We start from the raw sequence: 23,892 nt of genomic DNA on the forward strand, positions 1-23,892 counted from the left end.
AAACACTAGTTAAGGAAATAATAACAGGAAGAGTTTGAAAGAATTGTCATCAGAAATGCAGAAACAACCAATGAGACTCTGGAAGAAAACACTAATTATCTCAAAGTTATTAGAGAGCTGAAAGCTGAAATAGCTGAGCTAAGAACACAACTAGCTGAACAAGCTAAAACAGTATCAGAACAGGGTAACAAAATAGATGAACTCCAGAAAACAATAGAGGGGAGAGAGAATAGAATAAATGAGGCTGAAGACAGAATCAGCAAGATTGAGGACAAATTAGAGACAACTAAAAAAGAAGTAAGAGATCTCAAAAAGAGATTAAGAGATACTGAAAACAACAACAGAGACCTATGGGATGACTTCAGAAGAAATAATAGATGCATTATTGGCTTACTAAGGCAGAGAGGGAGGGGAAGAAAGCATTCTTCAGGACATAATAGCTGAGAACATCTCTAATCTAGACTACATAAAGATATAAAGGTTCAAGAATCCCAGAGGGTCCCAAACAGAATTAACCCAGACTTAAAGACACCAAGACACATCATATTTAAAATGGAAAGGAATAAGGATAAAGAAAGGATTCTGAAGGCTGCAAGAGAAAAACAAAGAGTCACCTACAGAAGAAAACCCATAAGATTAGCAGCAGACGGGAGTCGGGTGGTAGTGCAGTGGGTTAAGCGCACGTGGCACAAAGCACAAGGACCAGCGTAAGAATCCTGGTTTGAGCCCCCAGCTCCCCACCTGCAGGGGAGTCGCTTCACAGGCGGTGAAGCAGGTCTGCAGGTGTCTGTCTTTCTCTCCCCCTCTGTCTTCCCCTCATCTCTCCATTTCTCTCTGTCCTAACAATAACGACATCAATAACAACAACAATAACTACAACAACAATAAAAAAAAAAAAGGGCAACAAGATTAGCAGCAGACTTCTCCACAAAAACACTACAGGCCAGAAGAGAATGGCAAGATATCTATCGAGTACTCAATGAGAAAGGCTTTCAACCAAGACCACTGTATCCTGTTAGACTGTCATTCAGACTAGATGGAGGCATAAAAACCTTCTCAGACAAGCAACAGTTGAAAGAATCAACTATCACCAAGCCTGCCCTGAAAGAAGTTCTGAAAGGTCTCCTATAAACAGTCAGACCACCATAAACATGACATCTATCAGAACACTCTAAAAATCTATAAGAATGACATTAAAATATCTTCAATCTTTGATATCAATAAATGTGAGTGGCCTATTAAAAGGCACAGAGTAGGAAGATGGATCAGAAAACACAACCCAACAATATACTCTCTACAGGAAACCCACCTAACTCAACAAGACAAACACAGACTCAAAGTGAAAGGATGGAAAACTATCATACAAGCCAATGGCCTCCCAAAAAGGGCAGGAATAGTTATTCTCATATTTGACATGATAGACTTAAAATACATAAAATTAAAAAGATAGGGATGACACTACTTAATGCTCAGTGGGTGAGTCAATCAAGAGGATTTAACAATTATTAATGTCTATGTACCAAATGAGAAGCCATCTAAATACATCAAACATCTACTGAAAGAGCTACAGCAATATATTAACAGCAACACAGTCATAGTAGGGGACTTCAACAACCCACTATCTCAACTTGACAGATTATCCAGGCAGAAAATCAATAAGGACATGAGGAAGCTAAATGAGGAGATAGATAAACTAGAACTATTGGGCATTTTCAGAGTCATTCAACCCAAGGAACTAGAATACACATTCTACTCAGGCCCACATGGGTCATTCTCAAGGATAGACCATATGTTAGGCCACAAAGACAGTATCAGCAAATTCAAGAGTTTTGAAATCATGCCAAGCATCTTCTCACTCCACAGTGGAATTAAGCTAACACTTAACAATCAACAAAAGATTAGTAATAATGCCAAAATGTAGAAGCTCAACAGTACTCTACTTAACAACTACTGGGTCAAAGAGGAAATAAAGGAAGAAATCAGAATGTTTCGAGAGTTCAGTGAAAATGAAGACACAAGCTATCAAATTATTTGGGACACAGCTAAGGGAAGTTCATACCCACAGAGGCACACATTAGTAAACAAGAAAAAGCACAAATAAACAGCCTGATTGCACATCTTAAAGACCTAGAAGAAGAACAAAGGAAGGACAGAAATAACTAAAGTTAGATCAGAAATAACACTGAAAATAAGAAAACCGGGCAGGGGAGACAGCATAATGGTTATGCAAACAGACTCTCATGTCTGAGGCTGCTATGTCCCAGGTTCAATCCCCTGCACCACCATAAGCCAGAGCTGAGCAGTGCTCTGGTGTTTCTATGTGTTTCTTTCTCTCTGAATTTCTCCAAAAAATAAAAATAAAAAGTAAAACAATAAGAAAATAAGAAAACCATACAAAAATCAATGAATGTAAATGTTAAGTTCTTTGAAAGAGTGAACAAAATCGACAAACCTTTAGTCAGACTCACAAAACAAAAAAGGGAGAAGACCCAAGTAAATAGGATCATAAATGAAACAGGAGATATCACAACAGACACCACAGAAATTCAGCATATCATGTGAGGCTTCTATGAACAACTATATGCCACCAAGCTAGAGAACCTGGAAGAAATGGACAATTTCCTAGATACCTAGGAACTTTAAGAATTTACTAAAGAGGAACTAGATAACATGAACAGGCCCATCACAACTTTGTGAAACTAAACTTGCACCACCCTGTCACGAACGTCAGGGAGCCTGACATGGTCATCTCCTCTGGATCTGCATTCAGACTTCAAGGAAGCTGGGCAGGAGGATGAGAATGGGTTGACGCATTCTCCCCCCCATTATTGCTACAAATAATTATACTGTCACAATTGATTAATAACACTTTGGCAGTGCCTGGTGGGAATGGAGAGTCAGAAGCACCCCCTCTCCCTTACACAGGGGCATATTTGAAAGTTACATTATGAAAGTGGGGAAGGTGGGTCAGCATAGACGGACAAAAGAAGTCATGTTATGACTTGCCCCTCATAGAAAGAATGCAGAGATTGAGGCCTCCCTGGTACAAGTTGACGTATTGAAACAAAGAAAGATTAATAGTTACACTGTACCAGACCTAGATGAGCAGTGGTCCACGACTAGGCAAAGATCCGTGTGCCCCCATAGAAGATTAATGATAGAAATAGCCCTCAGCAAAAGTCAAAAACAATTCTGGGTATGACCTCCCCTGAGAATAGGGCGATACTAAGTATTGTACCATTCTTTACAGTAAAAGGAGAGTAACATATAGCCTGCCAAAGCCACAAGACTATAATGCTTATTGCTACTTCCTTATGAGCTGGTTGTTTAGGCAACCTGAATGTAACCTGAAAAAAGTATAAAAGCTAATGCAGTTTCAACTATTAAAATGAGTCCAGATTCACCCTCCAATAGAGTGTGGTGTCTATCTGTTCTCCCTCGCGCCGACTCCTGACCCACCGGGGAGGTTGCCTTCAAGACCCCTGACCCTCCTGCTGCTCATCCACTGTGGTGGTCTGCGGCATAAACTAATGAAACCTTCCCAAGAATAAAAGTCCTGGACCAGATGGTTTTATAAATGAATTCTACAAAACTTCCAAAAAAGAACTAATACCTCTACTTTTAAAAGTCTTCCAGAAGATTGAAGACACTGGAATACTCCCTTCCAGTGTATGAAGCCAACATCACTTTGATACCAAAAGCAGACAGGGACACAAGAAAAAAGAAAACTACAGACCAATATCTCTGACGAACATAGATGCTAAAATATTGAACAAAATTCTAGCCAACTGGATACAGCAGTATATTAAAAAGATTGTTCATCATGACCAAGTGGGGTTTATCCCAGGGATGCAAAGTTGGTTTAATATATTTAAATCAATCAACATGATCCACCACATCACTAAAAGCAAGACCAAAAACCACATGGTCATATCAATAGATGCAGAGAAAGCCTTTGACAAAATACAACATCCTTTATGATCAAAACACTATAAAAAATGGGAATAGATGGAAAATTCCTGAAGATAGTGGAGTCCATATATAGCAAACCTACAGCCAACATCATACTCAATGGTGAAAAAATGGAAGCATTTCCACTCAGATCAGGTACTAGACAGGGCTGCCCACTATCACCATTACTATTCAACATAGTGTTGGAAGTTCTTGCCATAGCCATCAGGCAGGAGCAAGGAATTAAAGGCATATAGATTGGAAGAGAAGTAAAACTCTCCCTATTTGCAGATGACATGGTAGTACACAGAAAAAACCTAAGGAATCCAGCAAGAAGCTTTTGGCAGTCATCAGGCAATACAGTAAGGTGTCAGGCTACAAAATTAACATTCAAAAGTCAGTGGCATTCCTCTATACAAACACTAAGTTAGAAGTTGAAATCCAGAAATCAATTCCTTTTAGTATAGCAACAAAAAGAATAAAATATCTAGGAATAAACCTAACCAAAGAAGTGAAAGACTTGTATACTGAAAATTATGAGTCACTACTCAAGGAAATTGAAAAAGACACAAAGAAATGGAAGGATGGATATTCATGGGTTGGAAGAATTAATATCATCAAAATGAATATACTACTCAGAGCCTTATACAAATTTAAGGCTATCCCCATCAAGATCCCAACCACATTTTTTTTTTTTTTTTTTTTAGGAGAACAGAACAAATGCTACAAATGTTTATCTGGAACCAGAAAAGACCTAGAATTGCCAAAACAATCTTGAGAAGAAAGCACAGAACTGGAGGCATCACACTCCCAGATCTCAAATGGTATTATAGGGCCTTTGTCATCAAAACTGCTTAGTACTGGAACATGAATAGACACACTGACCAGTGGAATAGAATTGAGAGCCCAGAAGTAAGCCGCCACACCTATGGACATCTAATCTTTGACAAAGGTGCTCAGACTATTAAATGGGGAAAGCAGAGTCTCTTCAACAAATGGTGTTAGAAAAAATGGGTTGAAACATGCAGAAGAATGAAACTGAACCACCATATTTCACCAAATACAAAAGTAAATTCCAAGTGGATCAAGGACTTAGGATGTTAGACCACAAACTATCAGATACTTAGAGGAAAATATTGGCAGAACTTTTTTCTGCATAAATTTTAAAGACATCTTCAATGAAACGAATCCAATTACAAAGACTAAGGCAAGTATAAACCTATGGGACTACATCAAATTAAAAAGCTTCTGCACAGCAAAAGAACACTACCCAAACCAAGAGACCCCTCACAGAATGGGAGAAGATCTTTACATGGCATACATCAGACAAGAGGCTAATAACCAAAATATATAAAGAGCTTGCCAAACTCAACCACAAGAAAATAATCCCATCCAAAAATGGGGAGAGGACATGGACAGAATATTCACCACAGAAGAGATCCAAAAGGCCGAGAAACACATGAAACAAATGCTCCAAGTCTTTGATTGTCAGAGAAATGCAAATAAAGACAACAATGAGATACCACCTCACTCCTGTGAGAATGTCATACATCAGAAAAGGTAACAGCAGGAAATGCTGCCGAGGTTGTGAGGTCAAAGGAATCCTCTTGCACTGCTGGTGGGAATGTCAATTGGTCCAACAGCTGTGGAGAACAGTCTGGAGAACTCTCAGAAGGCTACAAATGGACCTACCCTATGATTCTGCAATTCCTCTGCTGGGGATATATCCTAAGGAACCCAACACACCCATCCAAAAAGATCTGTGTACACATATGTTCTTGGCAGCACAATTTGTAATAGCCAAAACCTGGAAGCAACCCAGGTGTCCAACAACAGATGAGTGGCTGAGCAAGCTGTGTTCTATGTACACAATGGAATACTACTCAGCTATAAAAAATGGTGACTTCACCGTTTTCAGCCAACCTTTGATGGACCTTGAAAAATTCATGTTAAGTGGTATAAGTCAGAAACAGAAGGATTAATATGGGATGATCTCACTCTCAGGCAGAAGTTGAAAAACAAGATCAGAAGAGAAAACACAAGTAGAACCTGAACTGTAATTGGCGTATTACACCAAAGTAAAAGACACTGGGGTGGGTGGGGAAGAGAGTACAGGTCCAAAAAGGATGACAGAGGACCTAGTGAGGGTTGTATTTTTATATGGAAAACTGAGAAATGTTATGCATGTATAATCTAGTGTATGTACTGTTGAATGTAAAACATTAATTCCCCAATAAATTTTTAAAAAAGACTCTAATGCCTGAGCCTCCAAAGTCCCAGGTTCAGTCCCCACCACCACAAGCCAGAACTGAGCAGCGCTTTGGTAAAAATAAACAAATAAGGGAGTCGAGCAGTGGCACAGCTTTTTAAGTGCAGATGGCGCAAAGCACAAGGACCGGTGTAAGGATGCTGGTTTGAGCCCCCGGCTCCCCACCTGCAGGGGAGTCACTTCATAAGCAGTGAAGCAGGTCTGCAGGTGTCTGTTTTTCTCACTCCGTCTTCCCCTTCTCTCCATTTTGCTGTCCTATCCAATGACATCATCAATAACAACAATAACTACAACAATAAAACAAGGGCAAAAATAACTACAATAATAAAACAAGGGCAACAAAAAGGAATAAATATTTAAAATAAACAAATAAATGTACTTTTTCCAATGAGATGCCTTGCCACCTTAGGGAAAAAAGTTTTTCGTATGTTGGGTTTGTTTCTGGATTTCCTATTGTTTCAGTCATCTGTCCACTATGCTACCAATCATCGTTTTGATTGCTAGAGTACAACAGGTTTTAACAGCAGGCAGTAGAAGCCTCCAATTGTGTTTATGACTCAAAGTTTTCTTTCGTCCCATAAACCTGTGAGAATCAGCTTGTTGGTCTTTATAAAAAATGTTCGCTGGATCTTGTGACTGTGTTGAATCTCCCTATCAATATGTCATCACAGGGCATTCCTCCATTTTATTTACATCTTTACTTTTTCTTCTGTTGCACTTTGATGGAGAGCTCTTACATCAGACCTTTGATTTATTCCTAGGAATCTGGTGTTTTGCTGCTGAAATGGCTCTTCTGGTGGCTCTCCAAGCAGTGACTCATGTGCCCTGGCTGCTCCCAGTTCAGATTTTTATTTATTTATTTTTGCCTCCAGGGTTATCTGCTCCTGGAGGCTATTTTTTTTCTTTTTGTTGCCCTTTTTTTTTTTTTTCCTATTGTTATTATTTTGTTATTGTTGTCATTGTTGGATAGGACAGAGAGAAATTCAGAGAGGAGGGATAGGGGAAGAGAAAGACAGACACTTGCAGACCTGCTTCACCACTTGTGAAGCGACTCCCCTGCAGGTAGGGAGTCGGGGGCTCGAACCGGAATCCTTATGCCAGTCTTTGCGTTGGAGCTCACGCCCTGTGCGCTTAATCCGTTGTGCAACAGCCTGGCTCCCTAGATATTTTGTTTATAGCCAAGAAGGGGTGACTAGAAAGTGGCCTGTCGCAGGCACTGACTGTTATGGCAGTGAGCTTTGTTGCCAATTACTGGAAGTCTCCTGTTTCATTTGTCCCCACATCTTATTGGCAAGAACTCATTCATTCACAGGGCTCTAAACTGTTCACAAGGATAGGGCTTAGGAACTTAGCACAACACTAAGAATTGCTCCCACAATTCTGTGCAGCTGTCCAGGCAACTTGGAGAAGGCAGGCAACCACAGAATGAGAGCCGCTGCCTGTCTCTTGATCTGTGTGAAAGGACTTAACCTGTAATCTGATCAAAGAACAAGCCAGCACTGTTTTTTAAATAAAGTTTTAATTCCATTTGTATAGTACTTTAAATTTAAAAAAATTGTGACTCAAACTGTTTTCAAGTCTGAAAAAAAAAACTGCTTCCAGTCTTCAACCAATGACAAATTAGAGAATAAAGCAGCATGTAATTTAAAAATTGTCTCTAATTACAAAGTTCCAGTTCAATATGCCTTTCAGGTTTTTAAAGAAACTATACTACTAATATAGGAGGTAAGAAAATGGTGGTTTTGGCATCATTTATAAACACAAAGGCATTCCCAAACATTCTTTATAGTCAGTTGACATACTTCAGGAATAATCTAGCTTTAAGACGATGATTTTCATTAACTTTACCCTACCACGACACTATATACTCACTGAAAAAAATTAACACAATATTTAAGAATTAAGTTCATGAAAATTTACAAAATATAACCACTGTAACTCTGACTTGTAGTCACATCTTAAATTTTTCAGTTTTACTCTTCTGGCCTAGTCAGACCATTCAGAAATAGTTCCATGTTATTTTTTAAATTTTAGGATATAAAACAGTAATGATCTACTAAGTCTTGCATTATAAAAATTAATATGACAAATCTCAAAATATTGGGAAAGAACTGTTTTCTGAAAGCAGTACCCGCATGGCAGCAATTTATTTCTTCCAGAATGTCTTCAAAAGGCACGGTATAACTCTCAGTACTTATCTAAAGCTTGTAGTTTGAGTTCTCAGTTTCTAAGTCAGTTTTCCATGATCTCGACATAAGATCACAGGGATGGGGGGGGGGGTACGGTCTACTAGAATTGCGGTTTCCACATATGACACACTCAAAAAGACCCAGGTGAAGATGTAGAGAAGGGAGAGCCGCAGATCTGTCCTTCATCCTAATTTAACCTTCAGGAAATACTTGCTCCCTTCTACAAAATTACTTGATCTTATATCAAAAGACAGAATCCTTAACAAATCAAAGGCCACCACGGCCTGACTTGGTCTGAGTGGTCATGTCCTCTGTTTGGAATCTGAAGCAGATAATGAAGCTTCTGCTTCTTGGGGAATCACATCTGTATATAGGGGCCCAACTCTATTTAATCATCTGATGAGTTAAGAGTACAACAATGTCCTAAGATGTCAGACAAAACGATACTCAAAACCCAATAATGGATTTTTTGGTTATCACTGCCTTGTGCCCCTTTAATTAGAACTAACAGCCTAAAATTGACTGTAATTATGATTTCAAGTACCTACAATACTACTATTATTTTTAAGAGTTTATGTCCTAGGACCCTCAAATGAAATCTACTTTATACTCTGAGGTATAATTTACAGTGGGATTTAATTTAAGGAATAATTTGAACAATAATAGTATTCTGAAATGTTACCTGATTTAATAATTGGTCCCAAGAAAGAAACAAAAGGAAATTTGTAATGCCACAGAATTTCAATATATTGGGATCTGCCTTCATCTTATACTATTAACCTCAAACCTCTGTTGAGTGTCTTTGTTTTTCTTAATAAAGGGGGAATTTTTTAATTTCCCCCCTTCGTGTGATAAAACAATCGGCAAAAATATTCTTTAAAAAAAAAAAGGTCTCTTTTTACTGAAGCAAGGCATAATCTTCTGGTCCCTAAGAATGGTCACTTTAGAGACACTAATTCAAGTTCTAAAATAGCAGCTTTTAAAATTAAGGCAACATTGCTCTATTCCTATCTGTTTTTCTACTGGCAATTCTATTAAAGTTCCTAAGAATAGCTGCACCCTTGAAAGTCTTTCACGATGTAAGGAGACTTAATACGAACATTTCTCTTGATGTTTAAAAAAATGTATAAAAATTTTTGTATTCAAACAACAAATGCCTTATTTTTCTACTTGGAATTCTAAAGTAACTACAGTCATTTTCAAGATGTGTAAACCATGAAATTAACTTTTAAACTAATATTCATAACTTTAATAAAATACAATTTTTTCCCTACAAAAATACAATATAGGAGATATATTACTTCTTCCCTGAAGTAGGAATTTAATATTTGGATTTAAAAAAACTGTAAACTTTTGATTACATTCAAGATAAGACCTTAAGCTGTTTGAGGTTTTGGCAACCAGAACTCTTAATAGCAGATTAATCTTATTATAATGTTCTAACAACACACACATGCCCATCAGTTTTTTTTTTTTTTTTTTTTTACTCTTCCGTCTGCTACCAGGAAGAAAAAAATGGCTTCCTGCAATGGATGGTCTGGGTGAATGAATTGCTGAGGTGGAAGACACGGTTCTGACCTCCAGCTTGACTGCGCTCCACAAGCACACAAGGCATCTGCACTAGCTGGAAAGGGCTCTTCCCATCTCTCAGTGCCTGAGTGAGATTCAAAATCTGCGGAAGAAGAGACATTTCCACCGCTTCAGAACGGATACAAGGCTCTGGTTTACTGACATTACTTTAACTATTCATTTATAACTACGCATTTCATTTTATCCATTTATGCCCAAGAGACTGTGACGAGTAATTGCTGCTATACATATATATATATATATATATACATGAATGTTTTTATATAAACAACTACATGTGCACAGAGTTCAATTTAAGTAACTTCTGCAAGTTGGAAATCTTAAAATACTCTAGACTACACTTACACCAGCAGCTATTGAATTGGAGGGTGAGTAACATGCAGGACTCCACATATTCCGTTTTATTGGTGTAAAAGCCTGGTTTTATCTAGACACTTGCCTTCTCTGCTCATTCAACAGACAGCTTACTGCACTCTACTACATGCTCTGTTCTAAGTGCTGAGACATAACACAAGAGGAAGCCCAAATTCCTGCTTTCATCAAGCTACATTTCTGGCAAGGAATCAACCAGCCTACCTTCCTGCCTTTCCTTTCTCTCTTTCTTTTTCTTCCTTCCTTCCTTTTTTTTTTTTTCCTCTTCTAACCAGAGTACTGCTCAGCTCTGGCTTGTGGCAGTGTGGGGGACTGAACCTGGGATTTTGGAGCCTCAGGCATGAGAGTGTCTCTGCATAATTATGCAATCTACTCCCCCCAAAATACAATTTAATTGCAGTTGATTACAACATGAAATATATATTTTTCCTTAATAGATAAGAGCAAGGAAAAAAAAGAGAGAGTAGCAGCTTACCTGACCCCTCATCACAGACATCTGCTTTTCAAAAGTGGCTTTATCAAATCCTTTGTCAGTCTATTACAGAAAAAAGTTATTATTCTTCTAGAAAGCAAGATATTTTTTTATCAGTGATTTAATATTGGTTTACAAAATTATGAGATAACAGGGGTACGATTCCAGACCGTTCCCACCACCAGAGTTCTGTGTCCACATTGGAAACTGCAGTAGTTCTCCCAAGATCACAGCTATGGGTTGACTATTATTTCTACAACTATCTAAATGTGTGTGTGTGTGTGTGTGTGTGTGTGTGTGTGTGTGTGTGTACATACATATATATTAGAAAGCAAGATTTTTGAAATAAAGACTTGAAAACAAATGAATGCTTCAAAATAGAATACATGGTCACTAGAAAGCTTTCCCAATCGACTGGAGGAAGAAAAGCATGACAAGTATTTTCCTATGATGTATTTTGAATACCTCCAGTATTTACACTTACTCCTTAATAAATGTATTATACCAAATAAGTGTATTATACCAAAATAGTTTAATACTTATTCCACAAAAGACTGAAAAATGGCTTTTCAGTCAGTAGAGTTAGAAAATAAAATCATAGTAGATCACCAAAGACTTATGATACTCGATATCATAAGTAACTTTGTAAAATCCTAACTTTTGAGTCACTTCTTAAGTTTCAAATGTAGCCTCATTTCATAATGACTATAGCTCCACAAATGTGTGCTCCTATAAGTTCAACGGCTATTTCCTCCTTTCTATTAAATCAGATTCTGCTCCAAGTTGTGATATCAGAAGCAGTAAACTGCAGTTAGCTGACTGAGTAGATCTCTTCTGGCCGGAAGGGTAGCACAGTAGTCGTGAAAGGGACTTGCATGCGAGAGGTCCCAGGTTAATTCCCCGGCTCCATCAATAGCCAGAGCTAAGTGATGCTCTGGTTAAAAAGAAAAGAATGGGGGTGGGGGAGGCTCTTCTAAGATCTCTCTCTCTCTCTTTGTGATAATTAAAATTGAAGATTTACCTTAAATAGTTCATAAAGATCTTCACATAAATCTTGCACAAAGTTCATGTCAGAAATATATGGTAGAATCATGTTTCTTATTTCTTCAGAAAAGGGAACTTTTGCTTGAGGAAGCCAAGCCCAGTGAAATGGGTCTAGTAGAAAACAAGACAAAATGAACAACTCTGATTAGTGTGAATGTAGGCGAAATGTTTCCCCTAGATCCACCCTTAGTCTTTGCCATCTGAAGTAGGTGGAATTCAGTTTTGCATGCTCAATTTGGATAGCCCAGCAAGGTTTTACCTGAACTAGTGAGACTTCTCAGTTTTAAACAGTAGGCATAAGGATTTTGATAACGAGTACAATACTACCTACCTATCTATCTGTCTGTCTATCTATCTCTGAATCTCTGGTTTCTGAGTTTGTAAATTATGGGCTGCCTGCAATTGGTGACAACCTCCTAGTCACAAATCATCAGTAATTAAGTCACTGGTGAGCTTGTTTAGACAGGGTTTATATTCAGATACTTGCGAGAAGTGTGATAAAACTATGGAGAAACTCTAGCTTTTAGTTGCTTTTACTGTATAAACATGAAGCCTAAATGCAGAAATCTGCCTTCTTTTTTTTTTTACCTTTTTCTTTATACTCTGTGAGATGTACCCTAAAGGCGTTTCTTCCCGTCCATATCACTTTGCAGCTATGTTCAATTTCCTTTCTAGGGACCAGGCGGTTCTGCACCTGGTGGAGCGCATGTGTTACAATTTCCTTTCCTTCTTAACCTTTCTCTACCCAGATGCATAATAAGAAAAGCCCTGTGCCAGCCTCTACCTCCCACTTCCCATCTCTGACCCTTTATTGTGTTATACTGTAGTACTGACTTAATACTGCGTATTGTCACCAGATACACCAAGCCTGACATGTCAGCCTAACTCCTTTAATCTGGTGAGATCTCTCCTAACACATGGGACTACCTAGTTCCATTTCAAAAGGCATATTGTAACAAAGTTACAGATTCAGGTTAGGGCTTAGGGGTTGTGTACATGTGTACATGTATCCATAAGTAAAGGGCAAGGACATAACTCAATGCAGAAGTGCTTAATCGCCTTCTATGATTAGACTTATACCTGAGACGCCTGGTACTCTAGTAGAATGGCCTAAAGAAGACATCATAAATTTGCTAATCATGTGTTTATTACTGTGGCCTAGACACCCTCCTCTCCTGTACCCTACTTCATTTCCTTCAATCACTATATACACAATTAACTATACCAAAAGGAAGTAAGATATATCCTTCCACCTTTTAATCCCTTCTGACAGTATAAGCACCACTGTTACCACTTGACAAGCATTAGAAGAAACACTATACATCTTGCCAAGAGATACATTGGCAAAAACTATCTAACAAATAAAGGGCAATTATTGTCTGTATGACAACCTGTATTAGAATCATCAAACAAGTAAATGCAGGAAAACTTGAGGCTAACTAAAATCCCCCTGAAATCCCAGCTCTATTTCCTCCCTAACTTGATGCCAAATCCCATAAACCTAATACTGGTTTGAATACAACAAATGACACTCAATGCTTTGACAACTGGAATGAAGTCTAAGCTCATCAGATAAAGATTGGACTACAAAAGCTGGGTAAGGGCAAGAGACTGACTCACTTAATGACGGCCATTTTGGCCACTATCAGGCCACCCTATCACCTGGGGTCAGTGGATCCCCCCAGAGATAATATGGGCCTAGACTGCAAGTAGACCCTTCTCTCTACCATCAATGGTCACATCTATTGGGAACATAGCCCTTTTGTGGGCTTCTTCAGGATCTTACCCTCACTATGAACTAGCAATGGTAGGGACTTCCCTGCTCTCCAAAGGGAGATTGGGTAACCCTACTCTGTCATTCGAGGAAAACTGGTCCTGAAATGAGTGCAGCCTAGAATGTTCCCAGCTGTGACTATGGACTGTGAGCTCAGTCTGACAGGAACACAGAGATTATACAGGCCCCAGTACTAAATAGAAATATATAACTCCCACCTTCTCACCCCATAAAGAATTTTGGTTATATTCCTAGAGGAGAAATGTTAGGGGAAGGTGACCAGAGGGCTCTGAACTCCGATTCCATCAGGACACAGAGAGAGAAAAGGAAAAAAAGAAGGACATTCAGAAATAGGCGTTGACTTAGAAATGAAGAGAAGGCAGAACCATAGAAAAAAATGGGCAAAACTATATAGATATAGAAATAATAGTCAACCCATGTCTGTGGCCTTGGGAGAACTACTGCAGTTTCCAATAGAGGGAGTGGGGACACAGAGCTCTAGTGGTGGGAACCGCTGTTATGTCATAATTTTGTAAATCAGTATTAAATCACTAATAAAAAAATTTTAAAAATAGTGGGTTGGGGTTTATTTACTTATGTTACTTATGTTACCTCTTTGGGCTAACTTTTTCAGACAGACAGATGGGGAACACCAGAAATACCAGAGCACCAAAGCTTCCTCTGGTGTAGTGAGAGCCAGGTTCAAGCCTGGGTTGAGCACGTGATGAAGTCGGAGTGCTATCTGGGTGAGCTATTTTGCTGGCCTACAGGGTTATACTTCTAGCAGTGTTTCCTCTGCTGTAAGTCTCTCCCCCTTCTAGTCTGGATTCCTCTGCTATAAGTCTCTCCCCCTTTCTAGTCTGGATTCCTCTGCTATAAGTCTCTCCCCCTTTCTAGTCTGGATTCCTCTGCTTAAGTCTCTCCCCCTTTCTAGTCTGGACTCCTCTGCTATAAGTCTCTCCCCCTTCTAGTCTGGACTCCTCTGCTATAAGTCTCTCCCCCTTTCTAGTCTGGATTCCTCTGCTATAAGTCTCTACCCCTTTCTAGTCTGGACTCCTCTGCTATAAGTCTCTCCCCCTTTCTAGTCTGGACTCCTCTGCTATAAGTCTCTCCCCCTTTCTAGTCTGGACTCCTCTGCTATAAGTCTCTCCCCCTTTCTAGTCTGGACTCCTCTGCTATAAGTCTCTCCCCCTTTCTAGTCCGGACTCCTCTGCTATAAGTCTCTCCCCCTTTCTAGTCCGGACTCCTCTGCTATAAGTCTCTCCCCCTTTCTAGTCTGGACTCCTCTGCTATAAGTCTCTCCCCCTTTCTAGTCTGGACTCCTCTGCTATAAGTCTCTCCCCCTTTCTAGTCTGGACTCCTCTGCTATAAGTCTCTCCCCCTTTCTAGTCTGGACTCCTCTGCTATAAGTCTCTCCCCCTTTCTAGTCCGGACTCCTCTGCTATAAGTCTCTCCCCCTTTCTAGTCTGGATTCCTCTGCTATAAGTCTCTCCCCCTTTCTAGTCTGGACTCCTCTGCTATAAGTCTCTCCCCATTTCTAGTCTGGACTCCTCTGCTATCAGTCTCTCCCCCTTTCTAGTCTGGACTCCTCTGCTATAAGTCTCTCCCCCTTTCTAGTCTGGACTCCTCTGCTATAAGTCTCTCCCCCTTTCTAGTCTGGATTCCTCTGCTGTAAGTCTCTCCCCCTTTCTAGTCTGGATTCCTCTGCTATAAGTCTCTCCTCCTTTCTAGTCTGGAAAAGAAGAGATTAGAGGATTTACAGAAGGTTCTAAATACTCACATGCTCTCCACTCATCAGGATGTTTAAAAGGAAATGCTAGACCATTATCAATCGCAGCTATTTTGATAAGACATTCTTTCTCAACAATTGATTTTGTTTCCTAAAAGAGAAAAGTAATCTGTTGGTCAAATAGAGTGTAAATATTTTCCAAAGATAATATATTTACTGTCATTATTGAGGTTTACAGACATTTTATCTGAAAAGACTATAGGAACAAAAAATAAATTGACAGGAAATACAAATTTATCCTTGAAGAGGCTATTGATTAAGAAAGCAAAAACTCTGCTAAGAATGGCTTAATCTAAGCTGGAAAAATAGCTCACTTGGAAAGTGTGACACTTTGCCATGTGTGTTATGCAGTGTTTCTAAGTAACCCCTGACCCCAAATGTGACAGGTATATATGCTAAAGTCTACTAGGCAGGACCCTCAGTATACTCTAGATTACACTCTAAATTTCAAAAATTTCTTTAGCAAAAACTTCAATCAAGTTTTTATATTAAAGAATACTTTGTACTATAAAAAGATATATGGTAGCCATTGGCCTAGATATAACAACAAAAGATAAAAAAGGTAATTTTTAAAAATTATTTAATTTTTGGATAGACAGAAACTGAGATCAAAGGGGAAGACAGAGTGAGAGAAAGATAGATACCTGCAATCCTGCTTCAACACTTGTGAAGCTCCCCTACCTATGGGGGGGGGGGGAGACGGGGGACTGGGGTCTTCAACCCAGGTCCTTGCATATGGTAACATATGCACTCAACCGAGTGTGCCAACACCAGGCTCCCCTAAAAGGGCAATTAAAAAGAATAAAATCACTAGTGTGGATGCCCATTTGATTTATTAATAAGTCATGGGCCCCTTGGAATATACCTAAAATAGACCTACTAGCCTTGTCCAAAATGGAGACCCCAAACCTCATCTGTGACATTAGTTTTAGATTCCTGATTATTAAATAATTGGTTATGATTTATATCTTAATGCTTTTCAGCCACCAAGTTGCAGATGCTACCATGACACCAACCTGATATCCTGGTAGATATGACCTCACCAATGTGTCCTGGAACCCCATCTCTCCGGAGCCCTATCCCACTAGGGAAAGACAGAAATAGATGTCCCCCCTTCTGCACCCCATAAAGATTTTTGGTCCATATCCCCAGAGGGATAAAGAATAGGGAACGTTCCAATGGAGTGGAGGGGATATGGAACTCTGATGGTGGAAACTGTATGGAATTGCACCTTTCTTACCCCACAATCTTGTCAATCATTATTAAATCAATAAAACAAAAGGAGAGAAAATATCAGAGACAATAAAACAGATTGATAGGTACTGAAGAAAAAAAAAGTTCTATCAGTTAAAATTATTCTGATAGCTCTACAACAAATTTTCCAAGTCTTAAAAGTGTACCAATGTATCAGTGTTTAATCTCATACAGTTTAAAAAATAAAGCTGCAGAGATTTTAAAACACAGAATTAAACAGTGTGGAAGAGAACAGATAAGAGGTAAAGGAAAAGGAACTAAAGATCAAGGATTTAAGTGAAGAAGTGATGAATGACTTCAAGGTGTCATTTACAGCAACTGATAGTGGGGTGTGCATTATTCTAAATGTTCTTACCTTTATTTCACGTATAGTGGCCCGCTTCTCATATTTGACTAACCAATTGTCATTTCCCCTGTCTTTCAAAACAAAACAAAAATGTTACTTCAATTTTTTGCAGGCCATAACTAATATCAAGGAAAAACAGGGGGCTTGGGTGACATTTAGCAGGAAGGTGTAGCAATTATATACATGAGACTCTGGGTTGCAGCCCCAGCACAGTGTTCTGATTTTAGCTTCTCTCTCTCTCTAGAGGAAAAAAAAATGTTGTTAAAGAAAGCAGTCTTTAGGGGAAAAAAAAAGTCAAGGGAAAAACCACAGCTAGCTCTTAGTTTTTCAAGACCTTTATTGATGATTTCTGGCACCTGTGTACATATTAGAGATTCCTATCTAACATGCACAAACTAAAAATATTCACAAATAGCAGATACTGTTATTGTTCACTCTGTGCCAAACATAATTGTAAGCTCTTAGGATGTATTAATTGCATTGCTCCTTTTTTTTTTTTTTTTTTAAATAGAACACTGCTCAGCTCTGGCTTATGGTCATAGTGGGGATTGAATCTGTGAGCTTTGGTGCCACAGGCATGAAAGTCTTTTTTTTTTTTTCCTGGTATAACCATTATGCTGTCTCCCCAGCCTTAATCCCTTTACAGTCACTCAGTGAGGTAGTTCTTGATCATTATTGTCAAGAACTATTATGTCGAGATTATTATAACCAAAGCAAACTTCAGTTATATCTCCTTAGGATAATACCAGGCAATCCCCTGGATAGGCTCTCATCTAATGTCTACATATAAGTTAACCAGGACTTCACCAATTTTAACACCAACCCAACTGTCATATTAAGAAGTACATGATGCTTTTTCAGAAGCTAGCATAAGTGAGCAAACATTTGATACCCCATGGTTCTCAGACTTGAGAAACATCAGAATTACCTGTAGGACTTAGGGAAAAACAGGCTGCTGGCAGCCACATGCAGAGACAGCTTCTACTTCCTGAGGTCAGGGCTGGGGTCTGAGAAGATGCTCCCATACAAAGTCCCTAGGCAAGACTGACCTTGACCTTGGGAGCCACCAATCTTGGACTTTCTACATCATTAGTGCCAGCCCAGAAGTGAGAAGTCTGATACATTTATAGACTACACTATAGCTACTAACATCAAAATAAGCTTCAAAAATCATCTATGCTATCAAGTTGTAGTTATTCTGCTTGTGCCATTTCTAATGTTCTGCTGCCAATATTCACCCATCCTGCCACCCGCCCCATGCATAGGAACTGACCACTTTTCACCTGGGCAGGGGTCTGCTATGACCTTCATGCTGCCTAGGAGAGTCAGCATGATAGCTCTGCTTTCTAAGGTAGGAAGAGAAAGCAGTCTCAAGATGTCTAAATTAGATGCCATTGGCATCTCTGATTTGGATAATCAGAACTGAATAGTTTGAAAGACTGTGGGATTAGCATGAACGAAGGAGAAAACTTCAATACCTGTATTTCTGATGATGTAGTCCAAAATAACTAATCTTTCAAACTGTGACTGAAACTGTTTCCTAATATTTTCAGGCAAAGGATCAGCTTCAAATTTCCGAAGCCAATATTCTGCATCCTTGTAATTTTCAACAAATAACTGAAAGGAACCGACCTATAATTTTTGAGATTTACAGTTAGAAGAGAAAATACAAAAAAAAAGAGAAAGATTGCTTAATCTTCTCAGTAGTCTCACAAGATACATTATATATGGGGCTGGAAAGATAGCAAAATGGTTCTGCAAAAGACTTTCATGCCTGAGGCTCTGAGATCTCAGGTTCAATCCCCAGCACCACCATACGCCAGAGCTGAGTAATCTCTCTCTCCCTCCCTCTCTCTCATATCTTTCTCTCTGTATTTGTCTCTCATTAAAATGAAATATTTTTTAAAAGATACATTACATGTGCACAACAATAAAAGTAAGTTAAAGCCTTTTAAACCACAATTGACGTGTATAAAAGTCCTTTCCTTAATGACAGGTTGTTATATTTTTTAAAAGGTGTATCTGGGGGTCAGGCGGTAGCGCAGCGGGTTAAGTGCACATGGTGCGAAGTTTGAGCCCCCAGCTCCCCACCTGCAGGGGAGTCGCTTCACAAGTGGTGAAGCAGGTCTGCAGATGTCTATCTTTCTCTTCCCCTCTTTGTCTTCCCCTCCTCTCTCCATTTCTCTCTGTCCTTCCAACAACAACGACATCAATAACAACAATAATAGCTACAACAATGATAAAATAACAAGAGCAACAAAAGGCCAAAAAAAAGCCTCCAGGAACAGTGGATTTGTACCAAGCCCCAGCAATAACCCTGGTGGCAAAAAGAAAAAAAAAAGGTATATATCTGTGGCCAGGGAAGTGGTTCAAGCGGGACAGCATCAGGTTTGCATAGCTGAGGCTCCTGGTTTGATCCCTGGTGCCTCATGTGTTAGAGTAATGCTTTACCTGTGTATTTCTATGTCTCACGTGTTAGTAGATAATAAGTCTTTAAAAAAGATAAAATACCCACCTTCTGCACCCCATAATGATCCTGGGTCCATACTCCCAGAGGGATAAAGAATAGGGAAGCTATCAAGGGAGGGGACAGGACACAGAGTTCTGGTGGTGGGAATTGTACCCCTCTTATCCTATGGTCTTGTCAATACTTCCATTTTATATATATATATAAAAAAAGATAAATGGCATACTTTATCACTAAAAAAAAAAATACTAGTGGTTAACAGCTTAATGACAAAATTAAATAGCTCATAACACAAAGGTAATGCAGGTAGTCAAGTTGGCTTAGTAGTACAATTACCACCAAGAAAATTGTTATGTATCCAGGGACTTCTCATTTCTGTTATTGGCATAAAATGTTAACAATTGCCTAAAAGTTTGTCAGAAAGGACTTGTGATTGAGTCTTAGTAGTTGTAAGGAAATAATACCCTTCTTGAGTTAGTTATTTCAGCATAATCAAAGAGTAACGGGACTTACAAAAGGTGCAAACTTCTTTTTTTTTTTAAATATATATTTATTAGAGACAGAAACTGAGATGACTGAGATGGAAGGGGGAGACAGAAAGACACCTGCAGCACTGCTTCACTTATTCAGCCTCTACTATGTGCCAGTTACTTGATATGAATTTCTTCATTTCATCTTCACAACAACTCCAGGAGGTAATTTGTACCACACCCATTTTGTAGAAACTGGGGCTGAGAGAGTAGGGGACTGGCCCAGGGTCTCAGAGCTGAGTGGCAGAGAGGCTAGGTGTGAGACCTACGTTTAGTTCTTGACTTGTGGTTCAACCTCTGTTTTACAAAGGTTAGAGGCAACCTCTTGGAAAATTCCCTATTCCTGCAAACTTAGTTATGTATCCCTCCCTGAGGTTGACTATCCTACCTGCCTTGTGGCACCGAGACTCTTTAAGTCCTCTGAAGAGGAAAAGGCTGTTTTCCTTATGATATAGCCATGCCCACAGCACAACGCCCAGCAAAGCAGCTCAGGTAAGAGCTGAAGTGCCTCCCAAATAAAGCTTAGCGGAGTAACTTACCTTAGGAGGGAGTCCTATCCGATGAAACCTCCTACCAACTTTTGGCACTTTCGCTAAAGCATACCTCTTGCCCTTTGATTTTGCGCGGTCAATTGGATTGTAGTGAAATGTTTCACTGACAAGCCAAGCCACCTAGAAGCACACAGTTCAGAAAAAAAGGCTATCAGATTATCCACTGTAGTATGTCTCCCCACATGCACCATGCAAGTCTAAGTTCAACCCTGTGCAAACTGCCCCGGAGAACCTAGCAGAGAAAGACTGAAGGATCTTGTTGCCAATAAAATGTCATCTAATTCTGTTTTGAGAGAAGCAGTCTAAAATTTGCCTTGAAAAACTAAAATTAGGAATGAATATTTTGAGGGAGATGTCAAGTAAAAATTTATAAAGGTCCAAGAAAAAAAAGAGAACAATAGCAGTCTTTGAGCATACTATGCTATTATCTCTGTAGCTCAGTCTTTTCCTCCCTCCCTCCTGCATTCTTTCCTTCCTTTTATTTTTTTCCAGTCTGAGAGAGAGAGAGGTAAAGAGCCCATAGCATTGAAACTTCCTTCAATGTGGCGGTCAGGCTTGAACCTGGGCCACGTACATAGTCTGCTTTTTAAACAGTCCTCTTGTGGGCATCCGTTCAGTTCACACGAACATGAGATGCCTCCTTAATACTCTGTGGATCTATCTATACTAGGTCACTTTATGTGTGACTCATGACTCTGGAACACAGACACGCACACACACACACACACACACACACACACACACACACAAAACACAGATTTAGGTTTAGGCTATTAGTAGAAATATCACGAAAGTATTCAAATACAGCTTGGGAGGCAGAAGCCCATAGTTAAAGAACATTTCCTCCTTTACCTTTGTTTTAGGGACAATGTCCAAGCGAAGCTTTTTATCCACAAGGGAAGCACCAGCTTCGGAAAGGTACCCCTGGTTAGGAAGGAGGCAGCCTCGTCCAAAGCAGCAAGGACAACAGATTTTATGAAGGTATTTGGTCCATTTTGGATTCAGGTGTCCGTATGGCTCTTCCGACTTGGGTTTAAACACAGCAATGATTTTCTAAGTGAAAGAGCAGACAGTTCATTACACTTTTGAAGCAGACAGCTAATAGTCTGTGCAATGCATTCTGATAAGCTGTTTTCAATTTCTTCCCACACAGATCCGGATATATCCCTTAAACAGCCAGAGGTTTAGCTGTAATCCTGTTTTCATTCATTCTCACTCCGCAGCCAAAAACCAATAATCCTCTGGGCTCACCTTTTTTTTTCTTTTAATGTTTTATTTATTTTTTAATGAGAGAAATACAAAGAGAATGATGGGGGGGTATGAGGACAGTGCTCAGCTCTGGCTTATGGTGGTACTGGGGTTTGAACCTGGGACCTCAGAGTCTCAGGCATGAAAATCTTTTGCAGAACCATTTTGCTATCTCTGCAGCCCTGAGCTGACAGTTTTCGAACTGACATCTGAAAAATCCCAGGGAGTCTAAGAAGGGAAGCGAGAGGAAGGTTCCATGCCACTTATGTCTGGTCTGCTTTGTTTTACTGAACATAGCCTGTTTTTGAAATGTCTGAAAACCACTGCTCTAGGCCAGATGGTATAATTATTTTATTCAGTAACTATTACATGCTTATTTCTCTATTATCTGCTTCCACACTAGATGCTTTTTTGTGTGTGTTTGCCAGATCTCATGCATGTGCAATTTCATCACTCCCAGGTCAGTTTTTTAAAATCCTCTTATTTCACATAGAGTGACAGAGACACAGAGTGGGAGACACCACAGCACTGCCCCGCCTGTGGAGCTGTTCTCCCCCACCCCCCGTTGCATGCTATGCTCACGTGGTGCCAGGGCTTCGTGTATTTACAGCATGTACCCTAACATATGGGCCGTCTCCAGGCTTCTTGATGCACATTCAAAAAGAGACTTGTTTGGTAGGGCTGTATCCCAAGTACTCAGAATAGCACCTGAGACACACCAGGCATTCAAAAAAAGTCCCATGAAAAGAAGCAGTGTCTAAGGTACAAAGGTAAAAAATAGGATATAGTACACATCTCTACAGTCAGATTCTCCCCTAATCTTGCACAGCTGCTTTTTATGAAGCAATTGTAAATACTCTCCCCTAAAAACAAATTGTGGGGCCAGGTGGTGGCACACCTGGTTAAGTACACACATTAATAGTGTGCAAAGATCCAGATTCAAGCCCCTGGTCTCCAATTACCAGGGGAAAGCTTCACAACGTGAAGCAGGTCTGCAAGTGTCTCTCTGTCTCTTTCCCTTTCTACTTCCCCCTCCCCTCTCAATTTCTCTCTATCTCTGTCCTGTAACATATGAATAAAAGTATAATTTTAAAAACTCTAAAAAGAGCTTAAAAATCTAATAATGGATATGTGAAAGTCTGTATTATGTTCATATTAAATTTAGAGGTCAAATTACCTTCAGACAAGAAGTAATAACTTTATTTAAATATACTTACTTTATAATGCAATAAGACTAAGTTACTAAAGAAAATGTTAACAGGGACAAATTAAGAAATTAGGCTTGCAATAAATTCCAAGTGATTGCCTTCTAATTTTTCAAATCATCTTTATTTATTTATTGGATAGAGACAGCCAGAAGTCAAGAGGGGTGACAGAGAAGAGCCACCAGCAGCACTGCTTCACCAGTCACAAAGCTTTCCCCCTGCAGGTGGGTACTGGGGGCTTGAACCCGGGTCCCTTGTACATTATAACATGTGCTCTCAATCAGGTATGCCACCACTCGGCCCCAATTCCAAGTGACTGACATCATCTACATAATGAATCTCAAAAATACATTTAAAAATATAACTTCAACTTTGGGGCTAGGTGGTGGCACACCTGGATGAGTACATATACAAGGACCCAGGTTCAAATTTCTGGTCTCCACCTGTGGGGGAAAGCTTCACAAGTGAAGCACTGCAGGTGTCTCTCTCTCTCCCCTTCTCTACCCCCTCCATTTTCTCTCCTGTCACATCAAATAAAAAAAATATATAATAAAATGGAGGCATGGCTATGAAGTTATTACTAGAAATGCAATAACAATTTTAATCCCAGTGTTAAAATTCAGTTTGCTAATTTGAAACCTTAAGTGCTTAAAGGAATATATACTCAGAACTGTAGTCTATGCATTAAAAAGCTAGAGACAATGAATCTGTTTTTCCCCTTCTCATACTGATTAAATAGTGATTTATAAGACTGTGAGTTAATAGGAGTGTACAGTAACACCCCTCCTGACACCAAAGGTCTGTGTCTCTACCTCCAACCCCATACAGTGGAGCTGAGAAT

The 23,892-nt window shown here is 39.4% G+C and overlaps 1 protein-coding gene across 2 annotated transcripts in view; it reads right to left on the reverse strand.

Moving 5' to 3' along the window:
• Positions 1-7,720: 7,720 nt before the first annotated feature.
• Positions 7,721-23,892, reverse strand: part of PI4K2B (phosphatidylinositol 4-kinase type 2 beta) — a 28,077-nt gene continuing 11,905 nt past the window's right edge. For both annotated transcript variants that reach the window (XM_016193434.2, XM_060188264.1), the window contains exons 3-10: positions 21,451-21,651; positions 20,587-20,718; positions 18,529-18,682; positions 17,060-17,121; positions 15,442-15,541; positions 11,865-11,998; positions 10,847-10,906; positions 7,721-10,081 (exon numbers count right to left, since the gene is read on the reverse strand). In XM_016193434.2, coding sequence (XP_016048920.2) covers positions 9,908-10,081; positions 10,847-10,906; positions 11,865-11,998; positions 15,442-15,541; positions 17,060-17,121; positions 18,529-18,682; positions 20,587-20,718; positions 21,451-21,651 — 1,017 coding nt within the window. In that variant the 3' untranslated portion in view covers positions 7,721-9,907. The remainder of the gene's footprint in view (positions 10,082-10,846; positions 10,907-11,864; positions 11,999-15,441; positions 15,542-17,059; positions 17,122-18,528; positions 18,683-20,586; positions 20,719-21,450; positions 21,652-23,892) is intronic.

Source organism: Erinaceus europaeus, chromosome 3 (genome assembly GCF_950295315.1).
Source record: "Erinaceus europaeus chromosome 3, mEriEur2.1, whole genome shotgun sequence".
In the NCBI taxonomy this organism is placed as follows: Eukaryota; Metazoa; Chordata; class Mammalia; order Eulipotyphla; family Erinaceidae; genus Erinaceus; species Erinaceus europaeus.